This window comes from Panicum hallii, chromosome 8, assembly GCF_002211085.1.
Source record: "Panicum hallii strain FIL2 chromosome 8, PHallii_v3.1, whole genome shotgun sequence".
In the NCBI taxonomy this organism is placed as follows: Eukaryota; Viridiplantae; Streptophyta; class Magnoliopsida; order Poales; family Poaceae; genus Panicum; species Panicum hallii.
The window spans coordinates 42,710,387-42,735,305 of NC_038049.1; the positions used below are offsets into that span (position 1 = coordinate 42,710,387).

The following is a 24,919-nucleotide window of genomic DNA, read 5'->3' on the forward strand; positions in this document are numbered from 1 at the left end:
ATGACAAATGAGTATCTAGATTTTTTTCCCCCTCAGGCTAATGTGCCAAATTTCTTATTATGAAAATCATTTCGGCAGTATAGTTAGATTTTATGTTGATAAAATATAAACGATTGTTGTTAATGCCTGGCTCAGTTAGAAATTCATGCACGCTCTAAAACACAAAAGGAATATAGAATAAATATTGGTCTTTTGCAGGACATGAATGATGCCACATGGAAAGGTATGCTCATGTATGTCCGAGTTCCTTTCAGCTTCAATGATGAAGACTAACAGTCCATGGCACCTAGTTCCTCATCATATTTTAGGATCGCAATAACCATATTTTTGTTAGTAAACATTCATCTCTCTCAACAAATGTAGACATGTACCCTACGGAATTCTTGCGGGAAAACTATCTATGCCTATATAGAGCGATTCTATGTGAGATCATGGTCATTGACTACCTAAGTTGTTGCATTTTAGTGACTATATACGGCAAATGTGTAGGAGTTCATTTGGACTTCGGTCAGCTAATAAAAGATCAACGCATGGTCTTCACACGCCTAGCCGTAGCCACGAGTTAGAAATAACATGAGCAACAATTTTTTTCTCAAAACAAAAAAAAAACCGTGACCTATCAGTTGATGGCTCAAAATTAAATGAAGAATACAACCAAGTACCAGTATTGGTCAGTGTAGCTTCAGTTTCCTTTCTTTTGTAGGCGAAATATTTATGCCTCTGAAGCATGATCCTGACTCTTTTTTTCATGCATGTATCTCACAAAAGTTGTATTGTTTGTTTGTCCCAAAGGAACAACATTGTTTTAGCTGTAGACACACACACACACACACATCTATCACCGGGGCCACGAGACTTTATTCGATGCATCAAAGTAAACAAATACTCCATCCAGCCTCCGTCACTCACTCTCACGCATCTGCTGTGCCAGCCGACCCTACCTGGATTATACTATCACCAGCCAATCAGCTCTGTCTTGTCGGATCTCACTGGCCGGCTAAGACCCTATCTACCACTCTACCAGCGTGGCCCATCAAGTTTTTTCTCATTTTGACTTCGGTCCCAGCATGTTAACCCAATAAGGCCAAGGCGTTTGGATTTGAATTTACATTCACCATAATTGCCATAGTTATCGTTCATTTTTTTTGTGTGTATGGATACTTAATGCTTTGGGTTAAGTTTCTTTGCTAGTCATGTTGTTCTAACTCGCGATCTTGGTCAGATCACATAGACTCAAGCCATCTATACACGTTCTTAAAAAAACACATATGTGAGCAGTTTGTAAAATCATGGTATTTTATTCAAGCATGGGGTTGAATACATAACCACAATTTTTTCTTCACTTTTTAGATTCCCTTCTGAAGTTTCTGCACATTTTGGCAATGGGACTGCGGATTTAAGAACCATTTAAGAAAGAGGAGGGTAACGTACCAGGAGATGAGGCCCAAATGAGATAAAAATCGGCCCCAAAAGGCCCACCTCAAGTAGTTCCTTTCCTACATCTCTTTTTTTTTTGTTTTTGTTTTCCTCTGATCTTTTTCTGCCTTGATGAAATGCCTACCTACATTTGGTGAGACTTTGCTGTAGGCGAGGTTGGCTAGGTCATACATAGACAGATATCGTTGGATCTGATGGCGACTCATACTTGATTACTTTTTCTTGCTGGTCACCGTCATTAGCCCCAGCCCAAAGTTCAAATGCAGCTGCATCCATGATGGTACAGCAATAATGACCCGCGCAAGCTAGCGTGTGCATGTCACCTGTAATCTAGTTGCTCATGCTGAAGCATCACTCTTAGTTTTACCTAGACATGGGTAATTTCTAGCTACAAACCAAGTCTCACTAGCTGCTATGAGCTCAGTTCAAAAGGAAAAGTTTAACCTTTGCTTGGTTTTTTTAGGAACTTTATATGGGAGCTGTATACATATTGTCTCATATGAAGTTTTTGTAAAACTCGAGTGTTTGAAGGAGATCTGAGCAAATATGCAGGCGTCCAAATGAAATAATTAACAAACACCAGTAACTGGATATGTAGGCGTGCTGGCACATGAACCACCAAACTTGCAACTTGGAGTAAGCAAAACCACAAAACTTGGCTATTAGTCCCAAAATCTTTGTACTACCATATGCTTCTTCTGATATAACATTAGTTTCTTTTTAGAAAAAAACTAAACTTGCGGATAGAAGTAAGCAAGTTGCATACTTTGCATGAGAACCAGCAAGAAAGCAAAGTCAAGTTGGCTCCTCCAAAGTCAACCTGTGGAAATTTCTAAATATAGAGCAGGTACTTTTCCTAAACTATATAAGGTTAAATATACAAAAAGTACATATACGTGATGCTTGCTGTTTTGGCTATGCCTACAACTTTAACAAGAAATAGTATCCTCGCAAAAAAAAGAAATAATAAACAGATGATTTGGAGCTTTGAACAAATGAAATAAAATGATCCATCGAGCAAAAATATCTTCATGACCCGGACTTTCCGGCAAAATTCACTGTATATGAGGCAAAAAAAATATTTTCAGACAATGGTACAGCAAAATGATTCGTCTCTAAATGCATCAACATTGTCATTTGTGAAAGCGTAGAATATGGTTCCGTGTACATTAATTCTAGCAATCCATTTTACTGTATATCTATATCCTTGGCACTCTCTAGATCGATCGCCTGTAGCAACTTCTCTCTAGAGCAGATGTTCTTTTAGGCAGTAGCAAAGCCACCAGCTTCTCCAAGAAGCCACCGGAAAAGGCACACATCATGCAGTGTGGCACGGGTGTTTCTTTTTATCCTCCTCCAATCACAATTTTCTGACGTGTCCCGAAAGTACAGAAATAGCATGGCACCTGCTGCTAGGCCATGCACCAAGTGGTTCTGACTAGTTTTTGTGCACAGGTCAGATGAGTCACCATCCTAAAGATTAGGTAGCTTACCTAGATCTACCTTATTGGTATATTGAGGCCATCATTAGCTAAGCCCGTAATTGGCATAAAACTTTGTAAACAATGTACCTCTACATCTCAAGGGATCTGTTTCGGTATTATGGTCGTAAAAATGATATCGATGTGCAGGTGTAATGTTGTTCCATTCGTGTAACTAAAAACAAAAAAGGGGATTATGCATGCTTGATGGAAAACAACGTTTTTTTTAGAAGTGGAACTGAATAAAACAATTATTTTGCTGTGTCTAATTGAATTGTAGAAAAATCTTAGATGGTATTTGATTGATCTGCATATTTTGGGGGCATAAAGGTAAGTAGTTTTTCATCAAACTAAATGTGATTATTAGTTTCATTGGATAGAAGAACCAATAATCTATCTGAAAACACCCAAGTTTGATTCAATATTCAATGCTGCCTAGGTATGTGGATGGAGAAACATTGCCAAACTGAGGGATTACTATTTTATTTGCATAATAGAAAATTCATATGTGCCAATATAGGTGGCCTTAATAAGATGAGCTAGCGAGGAGTTTGGCTGCATCATTAGCCTTCCACATGGTAAGGGTGCCATGCTGCCCCATTGAAATGCCTATAGTGCCCATATCATATTCAACGATTCAGCTTTAGATTTACGCCAAAACAGAGGAAAAAAAACATGTAGCAAAAGATAAGGTATGAACCGATATAGCTACTTCAAGGGAAATAATAGAAGTTGGTATGATCTCATTCTGTTTTTTCATTCTAGCAAAATTTACTACTTCGGAAACAAATTCCTAAAGTGCGTACCAATCATTTACTACTGAAAATTAAAGATGAACTATATGCTCGTGGTTTGTGTCTAAAAGGCTATTATTACAATTCGTAGTCGTACAATCTATCACATACAGTGCTAAGTGAACACCCAAATTCAAGTAAATGAGGATACATGCGTAATTTAGGTTTGGATGAAGATAGCTATGTGAGGTTATGGAAGTTTTATATGTGATACAAAAATATTATGTAAGCTATTAGAAATTTGTAGTTGTCTTGAAAGGTATGTAGGACATGAAAAAGAGTGGCATGTTGATTTATGGACATATCAACCTTGGAGAGATTGAGTGGCATTGTGCATAACTTTTTCTTAAATAGAAGACTATCTAGAAGCGATTCCTATTAGTTCACATTCTTATTTATTTAAAATCCCATAATGAACTATAATTATTCAAAATATACTAAACATTTAGCGATGTATCATTGCTATGGAGAAGTCGTGCATATGTAAAAATAGGTATATATTTATGAACAAATGGATTTAATACAACATTGTAAATAGACTTTATGTTTCTCAACAAGGTATACCTATAACATTATAACATTTGAATTATGTGTGCTAAATATAACCCTACACGCAGGCATGCCACTTGCACCTACATACTACGTATACATATTATCACATCTTTTGCGGAGATTCATGGAACCGTCCATCACTCTATAGATAATGGAATCATATTGCAGCTCCACACATGAGAGGTTACAACCAAATAATCTTGGTGTGTATGCACTGGTGCGAAGTCAGGGAGTCGAACTCCAAACCAGTTGCTTGTCTACCTGTGAGCAAACCATTACGCTACGACCATATTCTCAAAGGAAATAAATATTATAACTCCCTAATAACACGCTATACGGCATCGAGAATGACGTGGCACAAAGAGGCGGAAAACATGAGCATAGAGGGCGGATCTCATCAGCATGTAACAACAAAACTCTTAGGTGGAGGAGCGGATGGAGCACGAGGTGCGAAAAGATGACGTTAATAGCAATACAAACCATTTCGTTACGAAAGAAACAATTCTTATATCACAATAAAAACGTATACTTTTATGAGAAAAGTATTTCACAATATAAGAAAAGCATTTTACAATAAGAGTTATTCATAAAGTATGAAAGTGTGAACCATTTTAACTTTATTTACACGCTCGATAGATAGCGTGTAGATGAGCTAGGAAGCTGTGCCAAACGGGACCTTGCTGCAGCGTGGCGGGGCCCTAAGGACAGACTCAGCTCCTTTATTCCGGAGCTTGTACCGAAAATAGGCGAGAAATGAATTAAATCATCCGGGAAACAAAGAGGCTTCCTCTCCTTCCCCAAACTATCCTCCTCTGTCTCTCCCTCTCCCCGATCCGATCCGTAGTGGCTCGCGTCCCGGTTCCTCGCCGGCGGCAGCGGCGCTGGGCGAGCGGCGGCGACTTGGAGAGGTCTTCGTCTGCGCTTCGCCGGCGGCGATCATCCACTAGGTACCGCCGCCCTTCCCCTTCCCTTCCTGCTCTGCGAAACCGAGCATCCGCATTCGGATCTGACCCAATTACTCCCGTACTGGGCGCGCCCCTGCTGGCCTCGTGTGTGCACGCGTGCAGGTCGGTTGGCGGCGGCGGCGGCGACGGGAGATGGAGGCGGACGCCGGGAAGCTGTTCATCGGCGGCATCTCGTGGGACACCAACGAGGACCGCCTCCGGGAGTACTTCGACAAGTATGGTGAGGTGGTGGAGGCCGTCATCATGCGCGACCGGGCTACCGGCCGCGCTCGAGGCTTCGGGTTCATCGTGTTCGCCGACCCCGCTGTCGCTGAGCAGGTGATTATGGAGAAGCATATGATCGACGGCCGGATGGTGAGCAAAAAAAACTGTTTTTTACGAATGCTAGTCTCTTGGTGTGATGCTAGATCCATGCCTCTAGATTACATCGGTTCATATCTCGTGCTAGTTGCTGCTGTTGCGAATAATTCAGTATGTTTGGATGTGATTTGTCAGGTGGAGGCGAAGAAAGCTGTCCCTAGAGATGATCAGCATGCTCTGAGCAAGAGCGGTGGCAGCACTCATGGATCACCAGGGCCCAGTCGCACAAAGAAGATATTTGTTGGTGGTTTGGCTTCCACCGTGACCGAGGCAGACTTCAGGAAGTATTTTGAACAGTTTGGGACGATCACTGATGTTGTGGTAATGTATGACCACAACACACAGCGTCCTAGAGGGTTTGGGTTCATCACCTATGATTCAGAAGATGCCGTGGACAAGGCATTGTTCAAGACGTTCCATGAACTGAATGGTAAGATGGTTGAGGTGAAGCGGGCTGTTCCTAAGGAACTATCACCTGGACCTAGCATGCGCTCTCCTGTCGGTGGATTCAACTATGTCATGGGTAGAGCCAACATCCTCAATGGATATACCCAAGGTTATAATCCGAGTCCAGCGGGTGGCTATGGGATGAGGATGGATGCAAGGTTTGGGCTTTTGTCAGGAGGGCGCAGTGGTTATCCATCTTTTGGTGGTAGTTATGGAATTGGTATGAATTTTGACCCAGGGATGAACCCAGGTATTGGAGGTGGCTCTAGTTTCAATAATAGTCTCCAGTATGGACGACAGCTTAATCCATACTACAATGGAAATTCTGGTAGATTCAATAGCAGCATTGGCTATGGTGGAGTGAATGATAATAATGGATCAGTGTTTAACTCACTGGCTCGCAACCTATGGGGTAATTCAGGGCTTAATTACTCCTCCAACTCCGCAAGCTCTAATTCCTTTGTGTCATCTGGAAATGGGGGCCTTAGTGGAATTGGGAACACCAATGTGAACTGGGGCAATCCTCCTGTGCCTGCTCAAGGTGCTAGCGGCGGCTCTGGTTATGGTACTGGAAACTTTGGCTATGGATCCAGTGAAAACAACTTCGGTCTGGGTTCCAGTGCTTATGGAAGGAATGCTGGATCAGGTGGTGTCAATACCTTCAACCAATCAACCAATGGGTATGCGAGGAACTTTGGAGATTCATCAGCAGGTGGTGGCTCCATTTATGGAGACACAACTTGGAGATCTGGATCTTCTGAGCTTGATGGAACCAGCCCATTTGGTTATGGGCTTGGCAATTCAGCTTCAGATGTTACAGCAAAGAGCTCAGCCGGTTACATGGGGCATTGACTGATAGAGGTTAGACATTTCCTTTCATGTGTTGTAATATCTTTGTCAACATTTCGTTAATTCTTGATAGCTTGTCAATAATTAGATTGAAGTAGCTTGAGTATACTGCTATGCAATCTGTTGAAAAAGGAGAAATGTTGAGTGTAACCTGTATTTAACCAGTGACTCTGGATGAAGCACTTACATCCTAATGCTTATTTGCACATAGAAGCTTTGTTCATTTCTTGTTGATTTGAACTATTGGTGCTGCTCTTAGTTCTGGGAACGATACAGAAATTTACTTATGGCATTTGAATCTCTGTGAAGTCTGGACAAAGATGTGCATGGTTAAGTAGTTACTTTCATTATTTCATATATCGAACCTTTTCTTTCTTTATTTTTTGTATTTTGTGGTGCAACAGCTGCATAAAGTGCTAGTAATTGTTGCTCGATCAAACATTACAATTATTAGGAACTAGAAAATGCTAATGGGGGTGTAGATTCACAATTTGACTGCAAATTTGAAGATGCTGTTAAAGTATCTCAATTTTAAACTGGCTAGCTTCGTCTGGGATGGCCAGACAAGCATCATATCCACTATCAGCTTACGTTTCTTAGTTTTAGTGTAACACTGGCTACTAATAAAAACTTCAATCCATTTTCTGACGAAGGCTTGCAATGTCATTCAGTCGAGTTGGGGACCTCAACTAATGAGGTATGCCACAAGTGTCCTGAAATGGCTGGTTGTACAAGGAACTTCATTCCAATGTTATACACCTGAGCATGATCTCTTTAGCAAATTGAACAATTATTGATCAAACTGACTTCATGAAGGCGTTTGTTCACACCTAAATATGTTTTTTTTTCTGTCCAGATGTCTCTTATGAACTGCACCAACACAAATTTTGAAAACATCGATAGCCAACAGTATTGTTTATACATGACTATGCGTAAGCAAAAGCCTCAATGTACATAGTGCTAGTCCAAAATTGTGCCCTTTTCGTATGCTTCTATTGAACATTTGAACTTCAGTCCTGGCCTTTTCTCCAACTTGGGAAAGTAACTGACCCCAAATTTGTCTTGTTATAATCAGTTAGTTTTCGTGCTCTAGTTGGTTTCCAAATATGATCTAGCACATAGATCATACTAGTATTGACATAAGCTAATATATCCAAGATTTGGTGGTTTGGACTGTTTTGGTGCTACTTTTGATCTTTTGGGTCCAGCCCCCTCTGATGTTCCACAACTCCCTTAAGTCACTTTGTTTGCTACGCCATTCGTTGCATCCGTGTCACGAGAGGAGTCATTTGAATATGTTCTACAATTGCCTTTTTGGTTTTTGTACAGGATGGTGTGAACTGAGTAGTTTACTTCAAAAAGTTGCTTGATCTGACATGTGTGGGTTTCAACTAATCTGAGTTTACAACCAATAGGGGCATTTTGTGCTTGCCTACTCTTCTTTCTGATGCAGTTTGGTAGCTACTTAGCAGCTTGAGGCCTTTGTCTTTGTGGGACATACACATCATTTTTGGGGCGATAGAAATGGTAGCAGAGAGTTGGCCATTTTTATACTTAGCCTTTTTTTATTGCGAACTTCTAGTGCGATGAACTTCTAATGATTTTGTGAGGCACTCCTGCCCTTATTTCATTTGTGGAAATGATCAACTATTCCTGTAAGCTTATTGCATATGCAAAAATCAATCGCTAACTGTACAAATGAAACTAGGCAAGCATAACTATTTTGGTGCTCTTTATCTTGCGACATGTCTTGGGTTATTTACTGATAACTTCACTACTTGCCTTGTGCAGGAATGACGCCGCCTAGGAATCTTTCTTTCACATACAGCATTTCCCATAATAGGTTCAGGAGAGGACTGAAGGTGCATCAGGTGCAAATTTTGAACCTCACATGATTCACAGAGATGGGTTAGTTAATAGAGCTAACCAGGGGAGTCGGTCAATGCGGTCAGATATATATCCTTGGAGGACCTTTTTCAAACGTATTTGCATTTTATGTAAGGCTTGAGATTGTGGGTTTTCGGATTTCCTACAGCGAGAGAGTTTAGGTTTTGGCAACCTTGGGTGTTTTTTGGTCGGATGAGATGATGTGAAGTTAAGATTGCGGGATATATATAATCTGGAGAGTGTTCAGTTGTATGGCGGCGCTGCCCCCCCCATATAGACCCCACCCCCTTTGTCGGGTTTTTGTCGGTATAGTAGAGAAAACTGCTCTAGTAGCGTCCTTTGGATTTGTGTGCTAGCTGTTGTTATCAGAGGATGATAAGCTTTTTTACCTTTTCTTGGTTTTTATCCTGTCTTACTGAAGTGTATGTACCAGAGGTCTGGTCTGTGTTTTTCCCTAGTGCAAACTTTTGAGGGGATGCCCCCTTCTGGGCCCCGGAGAATAATAATGCTGCTACAATATATTCTAATTCATTTGGAAGGCTTTTTTTCCGAGGCAGGTTTTGAATCGCGTTCCAACATCTGGACATTCTGATTCCTTGCTGCAATTTGACTGTGTGATGCTTATGTTCTTCAGGACCTATCTGTCTAGTGGACACTGGGTGGTGTCAGGTTCTCTTGCATTGCCTTTTTTGCTCATGATTCACCTTCCACAGTGCTACCATCCCTCACTGTCTCCTTTTGCTGTGTTGGGAGAGAAAAGGTTTTACCCCTTGCAATTTAGAATTCCCTCATTGTCAGAAAACACTTTTTATCCCCTGAGATACTGCTTTTGGACGAACAACTGCCCCGGATAGCTGCACAATATGGTTGGAAAATTAGGAAATAATGTGAGGTTGGCTGAGATCCTTTGGATGCCTTTTTTGTATCGAAGAGGTACCTGTATGATCTGGTTGTCTACATAAGACTCATGACTCAGGACACAGTTTTGGTAATGTATGGTACCGTTGCATTGGGTGGCAGACACATGGGGGTTCCACAGTTCTTGGGCCCACGTGTCAGCGACTCAACATCACGGGATTGACTAAGTCCTGCTCTTTTGACTCATGTAGCAGCAAATGCAATACGCATAAAAAAATACGTACCGTCCTAGAGAATTAGCAACCTTGATACTTCCAAAATAGTAGCTTGTACAATGAAAACTTAAGTAAAATATCCAAACTGGCACCTGGTTTTGATTTGGTGAGCCGTGCATGCGGATTTGCACTGAGACTGAGAGCTGAATCCTCAGATGCTCTGAATTCGAGCTGAATTCTAAACGTCCCTGGATAAATCCTCCTCGCTTGAATTAAATCCAGCAGATGAAAAAAAATATTGTCAGATGAGACAGCTGCAGGAGTGAAGACTGTGTCTGATCATACAATGGGAGGACATCCTTCAGAGATGAAAAAGAAAACATTTTTTATGGCTTGGTTATATTCAGGGCAGATTCTAAGAAACCTCAAGGTTTACTGCCACATTTCATGAGAATGGCTTCTGCATTGGTCCAATTTAAACAACGATTCAGAAAAAAGGAGAAATTTTGCCAAATTTTGGTGGACTCTGCAGAGCTTCCCTCACCTCAGTCTTCACCAAGCTTGAAGACACTGCTACGCCAGCTGCAAATCGATCGGCCGGCGGCGGTAGAGGGCGTATGTGCCCGCGCCGGTGGCCTCCATATCTCTTGGCCTCTTCCTTCGGCCTGGTCGCCGGGGCGGCACCGCCGGCGGCGGCCTGATTCGGATCGCGATTAGTAGTCGCGATCCGATTCAGGGGTCTGCGTGCAAATATTTATCCACATTTTTGCATTTAGGTCCCTCATCTGGGTCACGTCGTTTTGCGGCGGGTCGAGGCAGAGGCGGCCCAGCGCGCGGCGGCGGCGGCGGCGGGCGCAACACGAAGCCGGAGAGGGCGCCGGCTGCGGCCTCCGCTCTGCCGTGCGGTGACTCCGGGCAGGCGCCAGCCATGTTCCATTTCCTTACCTGGGTTCAAACAATCTGCGCAAAGAATTCAGACTGAGTTGTGCCTGCGACAGGTGTGCAGTCGAACGCCGACCGGCCTTGCTCGTCTCGAGCACAACGGCCATGGCGACATTGCTGCCATGATGACACTGAAGCTCCCGCGCCGTGCTGGCTGGCTGGCTGCACGGCACATCGATCGACTGGAGCACGCGCTGGCAAATTCGTTCCCTTTCTTTATTTGGATCTGTATCTGGCATTGCTGGTACTTTGTTTAGATGAGAGCCTTGGGGTAATCTTAAGACTGCAGATGTTTGGATCTTGGAAGGTGGCGTTCTGTTGTATGAATTTGGATGCAAACCTGTGTTGTGCCTCCTCTGTGATTGGTAGGTTGATGGTTGAATCCTGAAATATAGTAACTGGCGCATTCAGACATTTGATCGAGAAACTGAAAGAAGTCAGTGCATTCTGCATTTTCCATTGAAAATCCTGATGCATTTTGGGAGTGTGCTTTTATTTATGTTTCTGCAAGCTGATCTGCTTGCTGTGAGTGTCAAGTTGAGATATTGCTGCCATGGGGTAGTCCATACAACATTCTATGGTGACGTTTAAGTGAACCCCCAAGTTAACTTAGATGCGCATAATTTGGTAGGTATTGTAGAGTTCATATAAAATCTATTGGATGATTCTCAAGGTTATATGGTATTCACATCATTCTTGATTACTGAAATAGAGGAGGTGTATATTTGTTCAAGGAATATTAATCGTCACTATTCTTTCAGTTAACCGTAAATTTAATAAATCGAGTTATTCTGATTGTGTAGTCATAGTATTAATAAAATAGTTGTTCTTGGCCTTTCCTTTATAATGAATCGAGTTATTCTGATCCCTTTTCTCTACTTGGCATCTCCTTTATAATGAACGCTCCTCAGAATATTCCTTTTAGTTGAGATGTGCTTCTGGAAGCAATTGATATGTTTGCTCACCACAGAGGATATGATTTTGATGCTGCAGAGTTGTACCCCTCCCGCTTATATATGGTTAAATTGAGTGCCAAACTTAGTCCTCAATTGTTCTCTGATGGTAAAACTTCTCCACATTAGCAGCTTCCTCAATGATGCATCTGAAATCTGCTTGCATGAATGCCTGATTATGCAATCTTTTTAGCACAAAACTGCAGCTTACAGTGATACCCTGTAATCTGCTTGCATGAATGCCTTTTACAGTGTGATGGCTAATTATACAGTCCTTTTACCACAAAAATGGATTTCCAAATTCCAAAGTCCAAACAGCATGTCAATTGGGCAACTGCAAAAGTTTTGCCTTGCGATTTCTTTCCAACCATTTTTAGGCTGAGATTCTACTGTTGACTGTCATCTTTTCGTCGTTTCAAGAGATGGTTCTTTGCAGGATCTGCTGCGACAAGGGAGATATCTGCATGGTCCTCCTCTGCCAGCACAGAAATTTAGCAGGTATGTTTCGGTCTCCTTTTACTCTTTCGTATACAGTCTTTTCAGATGGGCAATGCTTCAAATGATTCATCACATTTTGATCTTAAATGGGCATTTTTTTTTGTATTAGGTCTTGTGCTGAGAAGTAGAAGGAATGTCCAATCTGTTGTGTGCCAATTGAAGAGCCCATGCGTGCATATGATGTTTAAACCTCACTCAGTTTTAAGACTGCAAATCCAGGAGAAAATCTTCTCAAATGAGACAGCTTCGAAAACTGCCGGCAGACCTGGTATTCAACAAGTGATTGTTGCTGCAAGAGCGAAGTTCATGTTTGATCATACAATGGAGCACAAATAAGATTTTTAGGACCAAATTATTCATATATGAAAAATAAACATTTTTTATAGCTCGGTTATATTCAGGGCAGATTCTACGAAACCCCAAGGTTTCATGGCTCAGTGTCGACATTCTACATGCAGAAAGTAGGAATTCCCATAAAGTATGCTGCGAATGGAAAATGGCAATCTACTGTACTTGGTTACATTTTGTTTATCGATGAAAAAGGAAACAGGAAACATTTTGAAAGCAGAATCGCTTTTACCTTGGCTGAAGTTGCACGACGATCAGAAAAAGAGGAGAAAATTTGCCAAATTTTGGAGGAAATTGCAGAGCATCCCTGTCCTCACCAGGCTTGAGACAACGCTGCTACGCTGGCTGCAATGCAAATCGATCGGCCGGCGGCAGTAGAGGGCGTATGTGCCCGTGAACTTGGCCTCTTGGCGCCTTCCTGCGTCCAGTGGCGTGGCACGGCAGCGGCGGCCTTCGTCGGCGGGGCACGGCAGCGGCGGCCTGCGCGTCGAGGAGGTGCCGCGGTGGTGGCTGATTGCGAAGGAGTCGGCGCACGGGCCGATGGGCTCGGCGTCAACTGTGAGGTCGACGTCGACAGCGGCGGAGGAGAATGCGGTGGATAGGCGAGAGCGTCCAATGGCGTGGGCGTGGCGGCCTTGCTCGGGAGGACGTCGCCGGCTGGGCGCGAGCGGCGCAACGGAAGCCATCGCTGGAGCTGGAATCGGTGTGGATGACGGTGAGAATGTTTTGCAAATCGATCCCTCGAACGGATCCAGTGTTTCACAAAATAGCCCCTGGTATTTTCATATACCCCCTTATTCGGATCGCGATCAGTAGTCGCGATCCGATTCAGGGGTCTGTGTGCAAATATTTATCCACATTTTTTTTATTTAGGACCCTCGTCTGGGTCGTGGTTCTTCGGCGGCGGATTGAAAGCAGAGGCGGCCCGGCGCGCGGCGACGTCGGGCGGGAGGGACGCTCCCGCCGTACTGGATGGGTTCTCTGTGGCGGTGCAAGACGAAGAAGGAGAGGACGCCGGCTGTGGCCTCCCAAATCTCCCGTGCAGTGCCATGTTGGAGAGTGCTCGGAGCTGCGGTCGCCGTTGCCGTTGCCGTCGTCGCGCACTTGCCACCGTCGGCCGGACATTTTTTGGGGAGAAACCCAGAGTGAAAAAAAAATTTCTGCTGCGCCCGTCGTCGGAGCCCCGGGCGGTGGCTGTGGTTGGCCGGCGGCATCTGGTGCTTGGACATGGCCGCAAGACGAAGCCTGAAACGAGGCTGCCGTCTTCGGGGTGAAACGGCGAGAGAACGAGGAGCGGTCAGCGAGGCCGCGGCTTAGAGCAGGGGAGGGGCGAAGCGCGCGAGGGCGCGGCGGCGGCCGCCGAGGTGCTTGCAACAGGGCCATGGCGCCGGCGCGCCTCGTGCTGAACTTGCAAGCGCCATGTCGTAGACGGCCAGAGACATACGGCCATACCATGGAGCCTCTTCTGAATCCTAGACGACTTGCATCATATTCAGAGACAACTTGCAGCATATTCAGAGATGCAAATTCAGACTACCCTTCTGTGGATAACATAACAACGATGCAAATTCAGCTGGCTTTGTGATCTTGACGGGTTCCGTTCTAGTGGCAGGACTGCGATTGGTGTTCTCCTAATGTTCGCGGCACGTCTCAACAATCAGTTGAATAAGTGATTGCTAAAAGGTCCCTAGTACTGACTGATTGGTGTTATCCTAATGTTCACCTTAAAGAGTTTCATTCAGTCTCAGGTTCAAGTTCCTACTCTGAAAATTTTTGTGTGGACTGAAGCTCAGTAATCGCAACTATGATGACCAACTGAAATTTTCAGTGTGCACGCTCAGTAATCTAGGCAATCCTGTTCTGTCTCCAGAAAAGAAAGTATTGAAAAAACGTTAAAGTCTGCCATGACCACAAACAGTTAGCAATGATGCAGGAATTTCAATGCAAAAAGTCATAGTTTCAGGTTTGCAGCAGCCTCACATCGCTTGGTCTGCACATCTGAATGTGTTTGCAGCAACTGGCCAGCGCACCACTCCTAAATCCTGAAGAAAACTGCACTGAGGATGTTTCGTGCATCCACATTCAAACTGGTGCAGGATATTCAGAACCAACTGCGAGTAGTCTTCTGACAGTTTTGGATTGGGATGAAGCTTCAGTAATGGCAACTGTGGTAAACTGATAACCAACTGAAAAATTTTCAGTGCTACTGCCTGCAAAGTTTTGGAGCAATTTGCAGAGCTTACTCGGCACTCACCTCGACAGGCTTGAGATACTGGCTGCAGATCGATCAAGCGTGCCCGTGCCAGTGCAGGTGGCCTCCACATCTCATGCTCCCTTCGTGCGTTCTGGACGGCGGTGCAGGGCCGCCTGCTGCCTGAGCGTCGAGGCGGTGGTGTCTGACTGCGGAGGAGCCAGCGCGCGGCTCGGGGTCAACGGCGAGGCCGAGGGCGGCGGAGAAGAATGCGGCGGACAGGCGAGCGCGTCTCATGGCGTGGAGCTTGTGGTCGGTATGATGTCGCCGGCCGGGCGCGGGCGGCGGAACGGAAGCCATCGTCTCCTCGCCGGTGCCGCAATCGGCGTGGATCGCGGTGAGCATGTTTTTCAAATTGACCCCTTGAACGGTTTCGTAAATTTGCAAAATAACCCCTAGTATTTGCATATAACACCCTTATTTAGATCACGATTCGATTCAGGGGTGTATGTGTAAATATTCGGCTCCATATTTTGCATTTAGGTTCCTCGTCTGGGTCGCGGTGTTCGGCGGCGGGTCGAAGCAGAGGCGGCCCAGCGCGCGGCGGCGGCGGGCGCAGGGACGCTCCCGCCGTACTATGTGGGGTCTACTCGGGGATGGATGAGGGCTGCTCGGCAATGGTGCAAGACGAAGCCGTAGATGGCGCCGGCTGTGGCCTCCCCTCCCCGTGCAGTGCCATGTTCGCCGGCGTATAGACGGTGGCGCGCGGGGAAAGCCAACCGGCACCGGGGAAGTAGGCGTGAAGATGGTTAGTTTGCGTGAAGATCGTGCCACATCGACGGTGGTTAGTGTGCGTGACGATGGCAACGGCGGCGGCGAAGCAGATTGCTGCATCCAGCGTCGGAGGCCCGGCCGGTGGTTGACTGGAGGCATCTGGCGCCTGGGCAAGGCGCGAGACGAAGCCGGCCGGAGACGAGGATGTCGAGTTCGGAGGTGAAACGGTGAGGTGTGGTGCGGGCAAGGCGAGGGCACGGCGGGGGTCGCGAGGTGCTTGCAAGTTGCAACCATAGCCATGGCGCCAGCGCGCTGATCTAGTCCACATGGCATGGCCCTGCCGAGGAGGCCTGAACCTCTTCATCCTGTTTCCTAGAGAACTTTATTCAGATTCATCAGCTTCTAGTTCCTGTTCGATCAACTTTGTTCAGATTCAGGTTGGCATGCGGCAGATTCAAATTTCAGCTATCGCAACTCCGATAACAAATAGGCTGAAATCATTCGAGCAACCCGTAGAAAAATCAAACAATTTGGCATAAGCAAAATGGGAAAGAAATGGATCAAGATAGTAGCAAACACGAAACCGCTAGCAATTGTCATCGACCGGAGCAATTCAAGAGATAAACATGCTGAAATTTATTTGTATAGACGACACTCAGTGGTGGTGAAAGTTTTACAAATGCTAATTGATTGCTTATATGGGTCTATCTCCTTATAAGGTGTGATTGATATTTTGCATAAATACAAGCCAATTTTTTGGGCCGTTGGATCTATATTCACCAAACTAGATCGATTTGTAGACAACATGCAACATTTTTCTCGTGAAGCCAGAGCATCTTTTTTCTTAAGCGGAACATTTCTTTCTTAAACGTAACATTCACAAATTGAACTTGTGGATTTTCTTTTGTCTTCAGTGGAACATTTTTTTTCTTGAGGATACCATTTTTTACTTGAGAGCAAATTTTCTTTGGAACATTCACAAATCCGGTGGTGTGTTTATTTTAATTAGAAATCAACAGAGTTTAGAAATTTAACAGGCCATTCACAAATTTGGAACTTTTCTTGAGGAAAGCCCACAAAGGAGAAGGAAAGCAACGCCCAGTAAATCAACAGGCCAGGAAAAAAAGGCTACTAGTGTGGTGTGTTTATTTTTTTTCCTTTTTTGTAATGTCGAATTTCAAGCGATCTTCAGCAGAGTTTAGAAGAATTAATTAGAAAGCGTGGTTTCTGCCTCAGTAGAATTTTAATATTTTACAATTATGTAAGACCTTATAGCATATCGAACTATATCTTAATATATAGTTCTGAAAAACTTTGAACTTTATATGTTATAGATTTACGATCTTATCAGGCCGTATCGGTATATCTATGTTGCACCTTTGCCAATTTTGTACTCATGTACCAAATTTTCTAACCTTTTCTATCTCCCGTACCTGATCCATAGAATTATGAAAATTTGAATTACGGAGTGTGCACACCAAAGGATGAAACCATGGCTATGTCACCGCATTTATGCTTGTGCCATTTATAGCTCATTGTGAAGACCCTAATAAGATACAATCCTGATGTAGGTGACTTCAAAGGGAAACAACTCTAAATTGACCACATCTCGATGATTCCAGGGACATAAATAACGCTTCAAGAAAATTATAGTATGGAATTGACGTAAAACTAAAAAGATAAATTTCTTATAATTGTTGTGTTTCTAACTATTTCTGTACTAGCAGACAAAGCTTTCAAACTGATACTCAATCCTACTGCCACAATGTATACAGAACGCCTGCAGTAGGTAACCCATTTTACTTAATTTTTGTTTCCCTATTTGTACTATAATTATTCTAGAAAACAATACATAAAGATTTCTCACACCAAATCATAATATATAAAGAGAATTTTTCCAAAGGGGTCGCTGTTACGTGTACACACAAGCATTCATACTATGCATTGTCGTTCATAGTTTTGCCAAATTTGGCAAAAACCACGCCCCCATTCAATCAGGTGCGATGTACGCGTCAAAGTAAGAGATATATAAGTACTCCCTCTCCCCTGAGCACACTTCACAGAATCCATCAAACAAACAACAATAGCCATTTCCTCAAGTCCTACCTTCACATCTCACCATAGAACTTCAGTAGCCTCTCGTTTCCAATGGAGGAGCAGAGCCTAGTCCTCATCGTGGGCACAGGACCAGCAGGCCTGGCAACAGCGGCATGCCTCACCCAACTTAGTATCCCTTATGTCATCGTCGAGCGTGAGGATTGTAGTGCATCCTCTTGGTGTAACCGTGCCTCTGACCGCCTAAAGCTACACCTTGCAAAGGAGTTTTGTGAGCTACCCCACATGTCCTACCCAGCAGATGCCCAACCTACATCCCAAAGGATCAGTTCGTGAAGTACCTAGACAACTGCATTGAGCGTTTCAACATCCGGCCAAAGTATCAAACTGCCATTGAGTCATGTTCATATGACAAAGTTAGAAAATGTTGGTTTGGCATGGCACGTGACATGACAACATCAGTGGTGGTTAGGTACATAGCTAGGTTTCTTGTTGTTGCAAGCGGTGAGAATAGTGCAGCAAACATTCCTATGATCCCTTGGCTGCATGAGTTTGCTGAAGAGGCTATTCACTCGTCAAGGTACAAATCAGGCGCCTCCTACTCGGGGAAGAATGTACTTGTGGTTGGGTGTGGCAACTCTGGAATGGAGATCGCCTACGACCTTGCATCACATGGTGCCAATACATCCATTGTTGTCCATGTCCCGGTATGTGTGCTATCCCTTTTGCATTTAAAGGAACATATGCAACATTAGTTTAACTTTGTGACAAAGTTCTTAATTTGAGGTAAAGAGAGCATTCATAATATGAGAGCTTGAAGTTGTCATAACTTTACAAAGGAAAATGATGTATATAATAATATGAGAGAAATATGTGGTATGACACTTTCAGACAGACTAATGTCCTATACACATCTATGTTGTTGTGCTCTTACAAAATATATTTGTTTGACACATTATGTGCATGCAGGTACACGTAATGACAAAAGAGATAATTTGGTTGGGCATGACATTGGTCCAACATATACCAATAAATATTGTGGATGATCTTCTTGTGAGGATGTCAGATTTTGTGTTTGGAGACTTGCCAAGGCATGGCATTGTGAGACCAAAATTAGGTTCTCTCCTCCTCAAGGCAAAAAAACCGGTGGATCTGCCGTTATTGATGTTGGAACAGGTGGTTTAATTAAGGATGGCACTATCAAAGTGAGCATATTTCCTCTTATGAAAACATGTATATAGTAAAGTTTCTTCATCAATTTATTCAAGTTTGTTTATCTTTTCAGGTGTTTGGAAATATTTCCAAAATTAAAGGCAACACAGTTGAATTTGAAGGTGGGAAGGAAAATGCTTTCGATGCCATTGTGTTTGCAACTGGATATAAAAGCACGGCCTATACATGGCTCAAGGTACATAGCAACATTAATTTTTGGCCTACCATGCAACAAATTTAATTTACATAATAATTGGGTAATCTGTGTTTAAACAAACGTATATATTTTTGTTGTAATCGGTGATTTCAGAATGGTGAAAGCATGTTGAATAATGATGGATTACCTAAAAAAGAATTCCCAAATCATTGGAAGGGTGCAAATGGACTCTATTGTGCTGGTTTGGCGAAGAGAGGACTGGCCGGTATTGCCATGGATGCCAAGATCATCGCCAATGACATCTTGTCTAGCTACCATTCATATACATGGTATCCAGATGTAATAGATATCTTTGACTGTATTGTTGAAGGCAGTGATGCTATCTTCTAGCCATATTATGAGGTGTATATATGCTATCGGTCAAGTTTTTTTTTTTCTATATAGTCTGTAAAAAATGTTGCCATGAGCATTCTATATCATAACGTATAATTGCGGGTTCTACCCGACTGTTTACTCATTGATATGGTTGTTGTCGTTGTATAATTTTGGATTGATCCTAAGTATGTATGTTGCAATGATAAACGTTCATACTACTTATTTGATGAAATGATTGGATCCACCATAGTTATCATTTTGTGCAAATTTGACAGATTATTAAAATTTTGCAAATTTACCCCTAGTTGTTTTTTTGCAAATAATTTCCTAAATTGGGTTGCATAATCAAGATAAAAAAATACAGATAATAACCTACATAATCTGACCGTGATCCATCCATCTGCATATAAGTCCACAGACAATAGAAGCAGGATCATGGTTCATGGAGCCAATGCGCGACGCCTTGCCAACGGGCGCCGAGAGAGTCAATGGGGCCGGTGCAGTGCACGTTTGCAACTACGGATCACCAATAGACACCCCACAGCCACAGTGCTGCTGCACCTGACGAGAACGATAGCCATTTTTTGTTCAATTGGTTTATAGTGGTCTCAAGTTTGAGCAGCTCTGAACCTGCAAACAACCCTGTCTGACACTGCATTCCACGATCCTTCGTCCACTTTTGTCCAGCAAGCAAGTTTCAGGCTTGCAGCGGGTCTCATCATCCAAATTCAGGATACAATTGCGCTCCAGAAGCTGGCTGGCTACTGCACCGTTTCTGAATCCTGAACCTGCAGAGTAGGCTTCTGCATCTAGATTGGCAAAATCTATCTATCCGCATGGTTAACATTCAGTTAGAGATCGATGATTGATTCAGAAAAGCTTCACGTTTCAGCTCGAAGCAGTCGGCAGCGGCGCCATCTATTTTGTCCTGCGTTCTGATTGCTGCGGCACGCCGGCGGGCGGTCCTCGGGGTCAATGTTGAGACCGATCGAGGTGGAGGAGGAGACGGCGGATGGGCGAGAGCGTATCATGGCGTGCCTTGATCGGGAGGATGCCGCCGTCCGGATGCAGGCGGCGGAACGGGAGCCATCGCCGGCGCCGCAATCTGCGAGAAACGCGCTCAGCATACTTTTGCAAATAAGTCCCCCGAAAAAATTAGTATATTGCAGTATAGCTCCTGGTAGTTTCATATACCCCCCTTATTCGGATCACGATTAATAGTCGCGATCCGATTCAGGGGCTGTGTGAAAATATTTATCCACATTTTTCCATTTAGACCCCTCATTTGGGTCGTGGTGTTCGGCGGCGGATTGAAGCAGAGGCGGCCCGGCGCGCGGCGGCGTCGGGCGGAAGGGACGCTCCCGCCGCAATAGATGGGTGCTCAGAGGCGGTGCAAGATGAAGCCGCAGAGGCGCTGGCTGCGGCCTTCCCTCTCCCGTGCGGTGCCATGTTCGCCGGCGTACGGACCATCGCGCACGCGAAGCCATCCGGCGCCGGGAAATCGGCTTCCTCGTGGACGGTGGAGCAGCCGCGAGGCAGCAAGAAAGACGGTGGGATGGCCACGCCGTGTTCAACGTTGAAGAATGCTCGGAGCTGCGGTCGCCGTTTTTCTCCCCCAGAAATGTCCGGCCGGCGTTGGTAAGTGCGCGACGACGGCAACGGCTGGGGAGGAGAAGATTGCTGCTGCGCCCGTCGTCGGAGCCCCGGCCGGTGGCTGTGGTTGGCCGGCGGCATCTGGTCCTTGGACACGGCCGCAGCCCGCAAGACGATTCCTTCTGAATCCGGGCCGGAGCGCGCGAGGGCACGGCGGCAGCCGCCGAGGTGCTTGCAACAGGGCCATTGTCCACATGCCCGTGCCGAGGAGGCCCGATGACAGGCGCCATGTCGTCGACGGCCAGAGCCAGAGCATCCACCCACTCCTGACAATCCTAGACGGCACGCAACATATTCAGAGATGGCTGTAAATATTCAGACTACCCTTCTGTGGATCCTTCTCGTTGCTGAAATCATGTGATCACTCAGCGGTTGCTAAAAGTTCATTTGCTGGAGTGAGACAGTTCATGTCCTCTCCAAATAGAATTTTGAGCTCCATTTCTACTCGATAAAAACATCACAATTTTTTTCAATTGAAACTGCAATTATCTGTTCGGATAAAAACGCCCAAATACTATGTGGCGAAGAAAAGGACCTACCATATAAAACATATTTAGAATCCTCCCACATCTTTCATATGTTCTTACTCCATTAAGTTCATCCATCCGGTAGTCCTAGAGGTGCAAAACACGGGCCGGGTAATCTGCGTGAACGCGTTGGGACTTTCTGACAAGGCCGTGGGTGATAAATAACGCTTGAGGAAAACTTTAGTGTGGAATTAACAGACACTTGAAAGATAAAATTCTTAGATCGTGTTTATAACTATTTCTGTACTAGACAAAGCTTTCATACTGGATCAATAATAATGTACACAAAATGCGGGTAGAAGACTACCCCTCTTGCTTAGTTTATGCTTCCCTATTTGTACCATATTCACGCTAATACAAATGACACATAAAGAAACATTTTTACAAAGGGTCACCGTTTCATCCAACACCATTACACACACAAGCGTACATACTATGCATTGTCCTTCAACACGGTTTTACCAAATTTAACAGCAACCACATCCCCATTCAATAAAGTGCGATGTACGCGTCAAAGTAGGAGATATATGCTTCCCCTCCCTTAACAACACTTCACAGAATCCATCAAACAAACAACAATAGCCATTTCCTCAAGTCCTACCTTCACATCTCCCCATAGAACTTCAGTAGCTCTCTCGTTCCCAATGGAGGAGCAGACTGTAGTCCTCATCGTGGGTGCAGGACCAGCAGGCCTGGCAACAGCGGCATGCCTCACCCAACTTAGTATCCCTTATGTCATTGTCGAGCGTGAGGATTGTAGTGCATCCCTATGGCGCAACCGTGCTTATGACCGCCTAAAGCTACATCTTGCAAAGGAGTTTTGTGAGCTACCCCACATGTCCTACCCAGCAGATGCCCCAACCTACATCCCAAAGGATCAGTTCGTGCAGTACATAGATAATTACATTGAGCGTTTCGACATCCGGCCAAAGTACCAAACTGCCATTGAGTCATGCTCATATGATGAAGTTAGAAAGTGTTGGTTCAGCATGGTGCGTGACATGAAAACATCCGTGGTTGTTAGGTACACAGCTAAGTTCCTTGTTGTGGCAAGTGGTGAGAATAGTGCAGAGAACATCCCAGTTATCACTGGGCTGCATCACTTTGCTGGAGAGGCTATCCACTCATCAAGATACAAATCAGGTGCCTCCTACTCGGGGAAGAATGTGTTGGTGGTTGGGTGCGGCAACTCTGGAATGGAGATTTCCTATGACCTTGCATCTCATGGCGCCAACACATCCATTGTTATACGCAGCCCGGTAAGTTTGTTGTTCCACTTGTATTTGAAAGTAAACATGCAACCTTAGTTAATTGTGTTCTTAATTCAAGGTAATGGAGCACTCATAAAAAGTGCCCAAATTTTCTCATAAATTTTTCATAGGTAAATGATGTATACATGAGAAAATGTAGGGCGATAGTTCTAAAAAGATGAACGCTCTATACTTGTCTATGCTGCTGTGCTCTTACAAAAATATGTGTGTGTGGCATGGGTGTGCTTGCAGGTACATGTAGTGATAAAAGAAATAATTCGGTTGGGCATGACTTCGGTCCAGCATATACCAGTGAACGTTGTGGATGGTCTTCTAGTGAGGTTATCAAATTTTGTGTTTGGAGACCTTTCAAAGCATGGCATTGTGAGACCAAAATTAGGCCCTCTCCTCCTCAAGGCAAAAACCGGGCAATCTGCTGTGATTGATGTCGGGACAATTAGTTTAATTAAGAATGGCACTATCAAGGTGAGCATATCTTCTCATATGAAGAAAATTATCTGTAAAGTTTCTTCTTGAATTTATTCAAGTTTGTTTCGCTTTGCAGGTGCTTGGAAATATTTCCAAAATTGAGGGTAACACAGTTGAATTTGAAGGCCGGAAGAAAAGCACTTTTGATGCCATTGTGTTTGCAACTGGATATAAAAGCACAGCAAATACGTGGCTCAAGGTACCATATTTCAATTCTTGGTCTTACCATGCAAATAAATTAATTTATGCAACAATCGTGTCATTTATACAGCAATGTAATTTTGTAATTTATGGTTTCAGAATGGTGAAAGCATGTTAAATGATGATGGACTGCCAAAGCAAGAATTTCCAAATCATTGGAAGGGCGCAAATGGGCTCTATTGTGCTGGCTTGGCAAAGAGAGGCTTGGCTGGTATTGCCATGGATGCCAAGAATATCGCCAGTGACATCTTGTCTAGCTACCATGCATAAACATGATGTTCCAGATAAGATGAATTAGCTAGCCTTTAACTGTAGTCTTGATCTTGTGAAATGATATGTTTTCATTTCTTGTAATAGTTTGCAAAAGAAAACATTAGCATGGACATTCTACATCATATTTACAATGAATTTTTTCGAATTTTTCACTAGCACATCAAGCATGTATAACTCATTATCTTGAAAAATATTCTTGCAGCCTACAAGAATAGTAGTACTTCTGTCTCAAAGTTGTTTAATTTGCACTTGGAACTGCAAGCGTGCTTCGATTTCAGGCTTGTAGCAGGCTCACAACACATCCGTTTGCTTGTCCAGTTAAAACCTGAACCAATAATTGGAACCGAGGTCCCATTTACCAGTGAATGTTACTGAGATATACACATTGTGACAGTATGAAGCAATACTAAAAGGATACTCATTTTTCGAAAACAAAGTTACTGAGATAGGAAATGGCTAACAAATTTCACATGATTTTTTAACCAAATTGGCAGGAGCTCTGCCCTTCATTAAGATAGAAGATAGAGTTTTAGAAAAGAGCCACAAATCACAAGCCAAAGACCTTGGCCGTGATGAAACCCCCAAGTGAAAAAGCTACTCAATAACACAAAAAGACACTAGAGGATCCTTGAAGAGATTTAAGACAACAACATGGCACGCCTTCTTTGCATAATGTCTTCTTTTGTTCGTGAAGCAACTTCAATAGCCGGTAAAAGATGTTGAAAAATACGGTAATTTTGTTCCTTCCAGATGTTCCACCAAATATAGATGACCATGCCACTACATGGCGGCGATTGCAGGAGATGTGCACAAGGCGACAATTGTTTGAGTACTGCTAACCGTTTATTTTGAAAATTTTGAATATGGTTTACACTTGCCAAGCATCACCCACGTTTTATCTGAGCACGACATGTGCATATTTCATTTCCTTTTTTAAATAACTAGCAAATATGTCCGTACATTGCTACGAGAAGCCATATAAATATATTGATTAATATATATATATATTATACCATATATGTTTTATAATAACATAGTACGTGTCAGTCAAAGATTTCAAATTTTTTTATTTTACTCGCCAAGCGCTAATTCTAAACAGTTTCGGATCCTTAACTCAATATACGGTCACCCGGATTCCGATTAGAACTCCGATTAACGGAACAAGGAATCATTACT

The 24,919-nt window shown here is 43.8% G+C and overlaps 2 protein-coding genes and 1 pseudogene across 2 annotated transcripts; all 3 read left to right on the forward strand.

Annotated features, from left to right (window-relative positions):
- The first annotated feature begins 5,027 nt into the window (after nt 1–5,027).
- LOC112902713 (heterogeneous nuclear ribonucleoprotein 1) lies at nt 5,028–9,322 on the forward strand. The gene is made up of 4 exons (XM_025971880.1): nt 5,028–5,211; nt 5,332–5,583; nt 5,725–6,897; nt 8,677–9,322. The coding sequence occupies exons 2-3, from the start codon at nt 5,362–5,364 to the stop codon at nt 6,886–6,888; spliced, it is 1,386 nt and encodes a 461-aa protein (XP_025827665.1). The 5' UTR covers nt 5,028–5,211; nt 5,332–5,361; the 3' UTR covers nt 6,889–6,897; nt 8,677–9,322.
- Nucleotides 9,323–17,699: 8,377 nt separating this feature from the next.
- On the forward strand, nt 17,700–19,365 carry LOC112872374 (annotated as a pseudogene).
- A 2,809-nt stretch (nt 19,366–22,174) lies between these two features.
- LOC112872375 (probable indole-3-pyruvate monooxygenase YUCCA10) lies at nt 22,175–23,740 on the forward strand. The gene is made up of 4 exons (XM_025935457.1): nt 22,175–22,789; nt 23,033–23,266; nt 23,346–23,468; nt 23,570–23,740. The coding sequence occupies exons 1-4, from the start codon at nt 22,175–22,177 to the stop codon at nt 23,738–23,740; spliced, it is 1,143 nt and encodes a 380-aa protein (XP_025791242.1).
- The last annotated feature ends 1,179 nt before the right edge of the window (nt 23,741–24,919 follow it).

Coding starts and splice junctions, on each gene's coding strand:
- LOC112902713 (XM_025971880.1), top strand. CDS start 5,362: ATGGAGGCGGACGCCGGGAAGCTGTTCATCGGCGGCATCTCGTGGGAC. Junction 5,584..5,724: donor ATATGATCGACGGCCGGATG/GTGAGCAAAAAA, acceptor GTGATTTGTCAG/GTGGAGGCGAAGAAAGCTGT.
- LOC112872375 (XM_025935457.1), top strand. CDS start 22,175: ATGGAGGAGCAGACTGTAGTCCTCATCGTGGGTGCAGGACCAGCAGGC. Junction 22,790..23,032: donor CCATTGTTATACGCAGCCCG/GTAAGTTTGTTG, acceptor GTGTGCTTGCAG/GTACATGTAGTGATAAAAGA. Junction 23,469..23,569: donor CAGCAAATACGTGGCTCAAG/GTACCATATTTC, acceptor TTATGGTTTCAG/AATGGTGAAAGCATGTTAAA.